Source organism: Schistocerca americana, chromosome 1, assembly GCF_021461395.2.
Source record: "Schistocerca americana isolate TAMUIC-IGC-003095 chromosome 1, iqSchAmer2.1, whole genome shotgun sequence".
Lineage (NCBI taxonomy): Eukaryota > Metazoa > Arthropoda > Insecta > Orthoptera > Acrididae > Schistocerca > Schistocerca americana.
The window spans coordinates 679,894,924-679,905,293 of NC_060119.1; the positions used below are offsets into that span (position 1 = coordinate 679,894,924).

At 36.5% G+C, this 10,370-nt stretch overlaps 1 protein-coding gene across 8 annotated transcripts in view; it reads left to right on the plus strand.

Moving 5' to 3' along the window:
• The window catches only part of LOC124608920 (sodium/potassium-transporting ATPase subunit alpha), a 634,604-nt gene extending 625,770 nt beyond the window's left edge, over positions 1 to 8,834 (plus strand). For all 8 annotated transcript variants that reach the window (XM_047140031.1, XM_047140033.1, XM_047140030.1 and 5 more), the window contains 3 exons: positions 1,122 to 1,252; positions 4,070 to 4,171; positions 7,351 to 8,834. In XM_047140031.1, coding sequence (XP_046995987.1) covers positions 1,122 to 1,252; positions 4,070 to 4,171; positions 7,351 to 7,471 — 354 coding nt within the window. In that variant the 3' untranslated portion in view covers positions 7,472 to 8,834. The remainder of the gene's footprint in view (positions 1 to 1,121; positions 1,253 to 4,069; positions 4,172 to 7,350) is intronic.
• Positions 8,835 to 10,370: the final 1,536 nt, after the last annotated feature.

The window sequence follows — 10,370 nt, forward strand, 5'->3', positions numbered from 1 at the left end:
TATATTGCCACAATACTTAAAGGAGCATCTACCAGCCACCAGAACTTAAAAAAAAAGTCTCTTGAGACACAAAGTGACCAGTATATGACTAATGGATTAAGAACATATGCAAAATAAAGAAAATGCAGCCACTCAACTATAATGACTGATGTGTGGTGGATAGAAACACACAACAGAAAAAAGTATTTAGCCTAGCTTTTAAACTCTCTGTCTACCAGTAGTAGAAGAGAGAGCAAATGCACACAACCGTGCCTGCATTGTGTGTGTGAATGTGTGTATTTTCTCTAGAGGAAGAGCAAGAGCTTGAAAGCAAGTATAAATAAGATTTTCTGTTGCATGTTTCTGTGTGCCAGACATCAGTCAGCTATAGGTTAGTGGTTGCCTTCCCTTTATTTTATGTCTTATTCCATCAAGGAATCTCCATTAGGTTAAGAACATAAATTGTTAATTGTGCTTTCTGCAATATTTTTGAAATTGTTGGAGTCATAAATAACACTTTAAACTTGCGTTGAAGACTGAGCCCCAAACACACCTAACTACAAAGATAATAGCTTGTGTGAGCTGTAGACCAAATGCTGGGATGGCTAATACCATCCACGCCTTTACTTAGAGTCAATGTCTTGTGATTTATTTGTGCATGGCCTGAGCCATATCCTGTAATTAAGTTTCATGCTTCTGGTTTGATAGCCTTACCTACAGCATTGTATTCTGGCACCTCTTAAGCTGAATAATAATTTGTAGTTAAAAATACAAATGATTATGATGAATTATGTCATTTAAGATGTCCTCAGATTCATTGAGCAGTACACTGTCAAGGTTTTCACCAATAAGTATATTACTTAAGAAGTATTCACATAACATGTAACTAATTTTTGATGTTTTGTCTTGTAAAGTATCTGTTTTTGTGTCGTAAATCTATGCCTAGTGCCAGTCTGACAGTGTTTCATTTGCTGTTGTGTATTGCTGTTGTCCTGTGATGAACCTTTGAAACTAAAGGATGGTAGGTACATACTGCTTTAGTTAAAAGTGGGTTGTATATTAGTTTTAATTTAAGATACATACTCAGAACTGATAATGGGTTCTATTAGAACAATGATATTTGTAATGACTTATATTTACAGACCTATCAGGACAGAAAGAAACTGGAATACACCTGCCACACTGCATTTTTCGTAACAATTGTGATTGTGCAGTGGGCTGATTTGATCATCTGCAAGACTCGTCGCAACTCTATCATTCACCAGGGAATGAGGTGTGTACAACTTTTTTCCCTTTCATTATTTTCAGAATTATTTCTGCTATTTGTGCATGATGTCCTTCACAGTTTTCAGTGTATGTGGTATTGATCAAGTATTTATACATTAAACATTGACAATTTCTATAGTGTAAGATTAAAAATATGAAAATGTGTGGAGTAATCATATATATATTTATCAAACATGATGGCACAGTGGTTGAAACCCTCGATAAATACAATTCACACATGAGAGGAATGAGATTGAAATTGCCTTCCATACATGTTGATTTAGGTTTTCAAAAAAATAGATATAAAGTCCATGTTTTCATATGGAAATACACAGATTAAAGAAACAAGATCAACAGTAGCATACACTCAAATATTTTGATGCTTAAAACTGAAAGCCTTGCAGTATCACCAGGACAAAAAAGGAAGGAGGGGCGGGTGGGGGGGGGGGCAGAGGAGGGGGAAGAAATTGACAAACATTGCTACTTGTTGTATGCAGATGTGATAATTGCTACAGAAATATTTCCATTCTTGCAAGTATTCTGTTGTGACTGAACTTCAGCTTACTTCAAAGTGGAACAAACACTTCATTAAATGATGAATGTGGTTCATAGTATTTGATAATAAGTTGGTCACTGTAGACCACTTCTTAAAAATTTTGAAGTATGCAAAATAACAAATATGATATGAAATCTATTGACAGTAGTTTGCAGGAACAGAATGAACATAATGAAAAATAGTTAGGTCTTCAGAGGAGGAGGACTGTTTTCTGCGACTGGAGACAGAATAGAAGTAAGAAATGACTAATAAGTCATAACAAATGATTAATAAGTCACTGAAATGGCTGGAAAACCAAAAGCCATGACTTTTTTGTCATTTTTCATTCTCTGTTTGTAAGTTTCATTACTGTTGAAGTGTCTGGCTAATTTAGAAATTGGAGATGGTATCTTACTGTGCATGTTACTATGAGCAAAAAATTGTCACCAAAACTTCTCGATATGTACCAGCAAAATACGAAGAAAACCTTACGCCATCTGATATGGTGTACCTAGTTGGCTCATAATTGTGGTAGAGAGCTGAAAATTCGAAGTGCTGAATAGAGCACTTCTTTTTTTGAAATTTGTTTATTTCATATTTACACAGTAGGACACTCATCTAGGAGAACTAACAGGTAAGTAGCAAATGTCGCAATTATTCCCTAAACCTTCTTGAAAGTGATATAAGGTTATATATTGGATAATTTAAGGTAAAACCATCATTGGTGTAACATTAAACTGGGACAGGTGATGAGGAAAATTTAACAGCAGAGGCTCATTATGTAGAAACTACTGTGCCAAAGCAAAGTGCAGTTCTACATTCTGGCCCTGATGGACCAAACGGGACCAACTGACCATCTTGTCATCCTCTGCCATTGGCTCCACTGAATTGTGGTTAGGAGGAGTGTGGCATTAGACATCGCTGTCCTGGCTATTGTCAGCTTTCCTGACTTTGGAACCATTACTTCTCATTCAAGTAGCTCCTCAGTTGACTTCATGAGACCGACTGCACGTGTACCAGACCTCCTACCAAGGAAAAATGTTACACGGTACTGGGAACTGAATGTGGGTGGTCCTCATAGCAGCCAGACACACTGACCACTGAGCTACGGAAGTGGATGCTTTGTCAAAAAGTGAGAAACAGTAAGGATGAACACACAAAGCTGTCAATTAATTGTAATTGTGGGTCTTGGTGTAAAAATCAGTTGTTAGTTTTGGTCAAAAATGAGTTAGGAGTATGCTTAGTGTACAATAGTTGATTCTGCATCTTTGGGTACAAGAACAAAACTTTCGTTGATGTATACAGCCCCTTGCAAACACATACTCAGGAGGTTTTTTACTTACCTGGATCTAGCATCAAAACTGATGTGCACCTAGAAGCAGAGCAATGACCATATAAAGTGGTCACTAGTGGCAGACCATACGGTAGCAATGAGAACTCTGTATTGAGTGAGTATGTGTTAGATACCTAAGTGTTACACTGTATACAATCGGTGACCTGTGCTGTGTTGCTAAGTAACATTTTAGATACATGGTGATTTTAATATTGTGTACTGTATCTGCATTGGTTTTGTTTATTTTATTTTCGATTTAAATAATCTCAGATCAGAATTTATGTGATATAGTCCAAATTTAGATATTTGGTGCAAGTACCAGACGAGTCAAATTTATTTTTATAAGTTTTGCCTTCAGGCATGAGGATTCATCTCTCAATAATATTCTTGTACTAAATATTTTACAGCCCCATTGTTCAGTGGAAACATAAAGTTTTGTTCATTATAGATTTGTATAAGCCAGGGTATAATAAAAAATAAATAAAAAAAAAAAATAAGTGTTAGTAGGTCTCACACTCTGAAGGTTCTGTACAAACTGGATTATTTACTGTGTATAGGTAGTTCACCTATAGGTTTGGTGAGTGTCAAAATAGGTGACAAATAAATAGCTGTATCTTTTGATTGCATTGACTTAGAAACTTAAATTTTTTGCACTGCCAAGGGAATACAGACCTTAGTACTTGACATAAATTGCAGCTTGTCACCAGTACTCGTTCCTAGGGAAATGGGGTCTTGACAGACAAACAGACTGACAAAAACTGATCCTGTAAAGACTTCTATTATTATCAATTGATGTACGGAATCCTAGAAAGAAGTTTGGCTTTTCAAATCAGCTGGGAGATAATGGAAATATAATAAAGTGCAACAAATAAATATGATGATTTTGCAATAAAAATTTAGTCCCGCCTCAATCTTTTATGTACACTTGGATGCTAAAAAGGTTGTTATATTTACAGGAACTGGGCTCTGAACTTCGGTCTTGTTTTTGAGACTGCTCTGGCTGCCTTCTTATCATATTGTCCAGGCATGGACAAAGGCCTGCGGATGTATCCTCTGAAGTAAGTTGATATCTCATCAGATATTTAGCTATTTTCTAGGCAAATAAACAATCTTATCAACACAAAAATTCATATTTTTATTTTTTTAATGTGTATTCAAGTAGACATCTGATTTTATATTTTATCTGGCACATCCCAAAGGAGTATGCTATAAAATTCCTGTATGAGCATAAGTCAGTTAATAATCTTCAAAGTTGTTTCCACCAGTGTGTGTGTGTGTGTGTGTGTGTGTGTGTGTGTGTGTGTGTGTGTGTGTGTGTTTGGAGTGTATCTGGTATCGTTGGGTTATGGTGTGGGGTTGCACTCCATACATCATCTGTGACTCCATTGCATGTGTGTGTGTCAACTTTACCTACGAATAATTCGCAGTCACCGTTCTTGAAGTTAATTGATTGAGTGAGCCTGCTGTGCAGTGCCACTAACTGTGCTTTGTGACGTCTTCCTTTGCGATTGGAGCGAGTGCTGGAAGAGCAGTGATCTATTTAAGCTACTGAAAGAACGTAATCAGATCGGGGATAACTCTTCTGTATTATAACTACTTTTACAGTTTTGTTTGCTGGGGGTTGCTCATAACTTGTAGCCTACAACAGATTGTAGCATGTAGAATGACAGTTCTCAAGTCTTCTTCATTTGCATTGGGATGCCTGCCCACACCTCCTTCTCTGTGGCTTAAAAGGCTCTGCCAAGTCATGATGCCAAAGCATAAGTGGGCCTCCACAGCAGGTGGAGGTATGCACTCTGCTATTGCACTATGTCAATGTCCTGAGCTGACAGTTTTTGTACCCCATCTGCACATACGTTAAACCAAGGTGTACGCAGTGGGCTGTTCCATACTTAAAAGCTACCGGAACACAGTTTTACGTTTCCAGGTACATCATCAGATGCCATGGGCTTGTTGTTCTGGAACTTCAGCACATCTGAGCAGTTAGTAGTGGAACATGTTATTCCCTATGACCAACTTGTTACACCGTAGTTTGCCCCTGTTGATAAGGAAGGAATGACAACAGCTGAAATGCAGTAATGCACAGAGAGAAAAGAATGTGGCAAATGGAGAAGTATGAAGTGAATTGTGATTCTTGACAGTTAGTGGGGGACAGTCACTATTGTACTTTCAAATATTTCTGTATTTGAGACAAAAGGGGCCATAAGTATAATTTATGCAATTACAATTTGAGATCACATATAGGTAATAATCACACACTGCTTTGTTTGTGGAAGAAGGGCAGCAGACCTGCTGCAAACCATGGCTGTTTTAGGCAGTATTGAAATGGATGTGTCCAATTATCATTACTTAAATACGTCATTGGCTGGAGCAAGACTGCCCTCTTCCATAAATGAAGCAGTGTGGTGGTATTATAAATATGGTCTCAAGTCAAAATTGTGGAAATGAGACTTTGCACCTCTTCACCTCTTGTAGGCAAATATTTGAGGATGTTATCTCACCAGAGAGAACAGGTTAATCACAAAGATACTTTACACTTATTTCCACCTTTTCTGAGAAATTCACCTTTGCTCATCATCTGTCTTTCTCATCTTTCTGTTTATTCCATCATACATTGCTTCCTGTTTTCATGATTTGACAAATTTATTTTATGTTAACTTTCTGGCCAGATGCCCTTCCTGTTGCCACAGTCATTGTTAACCCAATGGAGATGAGTTGTGAGTGGAACCTGTTGTGTGAATTGTGTAAGCTTTGTTCTGCGTATTATTGTATATTAGCTGTTTGTGTATCATATTCTTGGAGGCAGCTGTTTGGGATCATCCCAGCATTATGCCTAAACTAGTGCAGAAAATTGCGTGAAGACCATACTCAGGCTGGCAGCCAGTCTACCACGCCGACAATCATTAATGTATTACGTGAGTTCAGTCAGGGCCTGGCTCAGTTCCCTGTCTCTCAAAATAACGTACTGCACTTTAGCTCATCATTGCTGTGAAGCTTATTACTCTTTAAAATCTTAAATATTTCTCCATGTGACAGCTGCTCACTTTGTCTGGAAACAAATAGGTCAACAGGCAAAGGAAAATGGAAATGAAGCTTAAGAAATTATTGGCATTAAGTAGCAAAAATATACACACAACTAGCATTGTGCACACATGCACAAACATTTTTATATGCTCTTATTGAACTTGTCCACTGCCTGCAAGTTAATTAATGGCAGTTGTCTCACTTCCCAACTATTTCCAGAATGTCATGTGGACAATATTTCAGAGTGTGGAGACATGATGATCACTTTGTGCTTGAAATGTATTGTAAAGTGACTGCCTAAAACTTTTCATAAACAATGTAGGAGAAGTTGTATAATTCTTGTCCCATATTACTGACAGGCATCTGCAATGACAACTACCCAAACTGTCAGTTTTCAAGTGGTGTGAGGTTAGACCTGTTGAAATTCCATAGGATGACATATGTTTTTCAGTGTTTGTATTTTATTTATGTCTCATTGCCTCTCTCATTTTGTGGTAAGTACTGCAATTGCACATAACAGTCTTTTGTGAGAATATGTGAAAAGCAAGGTAGTCATGCTGACGCAGGCTTTTGCAACAAATGTGATGTATAAAAACACAATAAAAATAGATCTTAAAGTTTGAGAAAAAATTGTGCAAATTATTCAAATTAAAACTCGCCCTTTAGTAGCATTTTTAAATTCCTTCTTCAGGGAGGAGAAATGAGGTGGTTGAGGAAGATTTTTTGCAAAGAAGTCCACAAGATCAGTATCACAATTAGATCAAGATTTACACATTTTGTAGGTACTGTGTATTGTAATTAGATCGTACTTGGTGGTAAAAGGGTTAACTATTCATATGAACAAGCCTCTGGAAATGAAATCTGCTGTCATAAGAGTGTTTCCTGCTGAAAGACTTCCACTAAAGAAGGTATTAGGTTGTTAATGGGTAGCATGTGTTAGAATGTTTTCCTAAATGGTGCAATACACAATTTTGTATTTGATTCTATACATATATGTAGAATATGTAACATGATGCTTTAAATCTTGTGTAAAACATTTAAAATATTAGATTTATCATGTATATGACACAAATTTGTGGTTAAAAATATAAAAAGAAGGAAGTTCGTGTATTTATACCTGTGGTTAGAATGTTTCAAACTAATATGGTGTAGCTTAGAGCTTGTCTTACCCATATTCTTTTGTCTTTTCAATTTTTTTTTTTTTTTTTTACAGATTTGTGTGGTGGCTACCAGGACTGCCCTTCTCCCTAGCCATCTTCATTTACGATGAAGTGCGCCGTTTCTACCTACGCCGAAACCCAGGTGGTTGGTTGGAACAGGAAACATACTACTAGAATGCTCCAGGCCTGGTGACAAGCAGTGCCAGCGTTAAGCCTGCCACGTTTTAGTAGGCACATCAGGAAGGAGGAAAGCGGTGTACCACAGAGTGTGTCATGCGTGTACTGTTCTGCTCTTACAGTGTCTGGATATTTAAACAGTTACAGAAAACAGAAGAATATTGATTGTTAAAAGTGCAAGATATATATATTATATATAATTCCACTGTTAAGTATTCTTCTACTACACTTTTAAACATTTTGTGTTCGCTGTCCGAGGGACACGGCTGGGCCGGTTAGCTCCCAGGAAGCCGTTCTTTTTTTACGTGCACTTTCGGAGCTGTCAATAGCAGTCTGCCGAATTTGACAGGTTGCTGCAGTTGATATTTTGGTTTAGTGAAAATAGCTGTTATTGAAATGTGGAAAAGTGTGCATAAACTCAATGTTCTTTTATTGTACAGTGTATGTTGAGAATTACAATGGGAAAGTGAAAAAGAGGGATCTGTTAAAGATGTGAAGTTTGATGAATTGCCTTGCTTCAGGAGAAGTGTCTTGTTTGATAGAACCAGCTAGTCTTTTTCAGACATGTTCAGCCTTTCTCAACCATTCAGCTTCTTGGGGAGGGCAGGTGATCTTTTATGACATTCCACACGTCTGAATAGTTGCCTTAAGTGGAAGCTGTGTTTTGGGTGAACGTATCATCTGTGTAGGAAGTGAGAAGTGTTAACAGAGCTTTGTTAAAATTTGGTTTTTCCCCAGTCAGGCTTGCTGAAAATTTTTCCCCGAGTTGCATCAGGAAAAACTTTCAAGAGAGATTATAAAGCAGTGGTGTTAACTAGATATTTGAACTATCTCCATTGAAACATATAACAGTAATAAGTGCAGATTTTTCATATCCTTTTTTTCTTTCCTTTTCTTTTCTTTTTGGAGGAGAAGAATGGTGTAAATAACACTTAAAACTAGATCCAGAGTATTAGTTAGCTAACAAGAAAAGAGGTGTAAAGGTTTCTGAGCTACATAGATGATTTAAAGGTAAACAATTTAATGTCCATGCTTGAACCGAACTGGATACTTAGGTAATAGACATGCATTAGGTTTAGTGTTTCCTTGTCGTCATGATACATGGCTCATGTGGCCAGTAATGGATTGCAACACGCTGCTTTCTTCCCCGTGACAGCCTGAGAAGAGGGTGGAACGTTAATTTTCATTCACCTTGTTGTAAATATTTTAAATTTTCTCAGCTGCTTGAAATATTTTGTTTCTAATTTGTGTTAGCAAGGAAAACTTTCCGCCAGCTTCTTGCACAGGCTAGAGAACAAACTGTATAAACTGTGTCAATGTTTGGGTGTTAAATGAACAAATAAACAAACTTCTTAAAATATTCTCCTTTGGATATATTCATTATGTTGCTCTAGTAACAAAATAATAAAACTTCAGATATAATTCAGTCATAATCCAAAATATTCTCACTCATTTTTGTTCGGTTTTATGAATCATGTTCTCTTTTATTCTTAGCATATTGTTGTTTGTTGCACAACAGTGCATTTGGTATGAAGCTTGGACATTGCATAGCACAAAAGTTTACAATGAGAGTTGGTAAATCAGTGAAAGTAGACAATAACATATATCAAAAAGTGTTGAACATGAAGTTTAGTTGTAGATTTTGCTGTATTTTGAAATAGGGTCATTCAGTGTGGTTGCTTAACAGAACATTGTAGAATGTACACTAAACTAGAGAAATTAAGTGAAAGCTTTGGAATGACAAAATTTGAGTAGGTGGCTTAGGACAACATTTTGTAATTAGCTTCTTATTAATTGTCTCAGAATTATGTAACACTGTTGGTTATACATTTTCTGAGGAAACTGTTGCAAGCCAAAAAGTACTGCAAATGATGGGTAACCTTTGTGGTTAGGATTGTCCTCCTTGTCCCATTACATTCGTTCACTCAAGCCACAGTGTTCAGCTCATGCCATAACAAATTTTGTTGTTCATATATGTGAGCTGAATTACGACTGTCATTTTGGTTAAACGCTCCAACATTGTCTGGAGTGTTTGACATTGTATTATCATTCATTATGAATCCTTACTAATGAGGCAAATAGTACACTACTGTAACTGCAGTGAAGTATATACCTGCTTAGTGAATATCCTGCCTGCCATTGACTATAAAAGCAGGAAACTGTTACATCTAGCCAGGCAAAAAATTTCTGAGAGCAGTAATAGTGAAGTCTTGAAGCTGTTCCAATAAACAAAACTCACTGGTGTGGTCAAAAGCTGTTAACAGCATTACTGTAAACAATTTACTTATATCATTTATGGAATGACACCTCCACATTAGAGAAACTAATAGAAATCTGCAAAGAGTTAAACATTGTTGTAAATTTTCACCTGAGATATACATTTATCTTAATTCATACACTCGTCTCGTCTCATCTTGTTAAAACTGAGTATCAGTGATTATACTGAGCACGTGTAATGTAAGTATTTTTGTATTGCCAGGAAGAATTCAACATTTGTGAAGTTTTTGCTGCCATAAATCAATTTTGTGTGCATATGTATGTTATTTATATGTTATGTTCATAGATTATTTTACTGAAGAAAAAACATTTACGAGAATACCTTAAAACTGTGTTAAATTATTTATGCTAAAGAAAATATCCAGGATGATATCACCATTCATTGATTACAGTTCTGAAATTTCATTACAAACTGCACGGACTTGTAGATATGTTACACACACTACGTGTTTAGCATAACAGTAATAGGATTAATACACTGTTAATCTGTTTAGCCGGACAAATCAATTGTATGGTAGTATTTAACATCATCAGCCTATGTTAGAATATCAGGATAAATGTGAGTCAGTTGCTTAAAGAGCAAGGTGCAGATTATCCATTTTCCACGCATAATTACTAC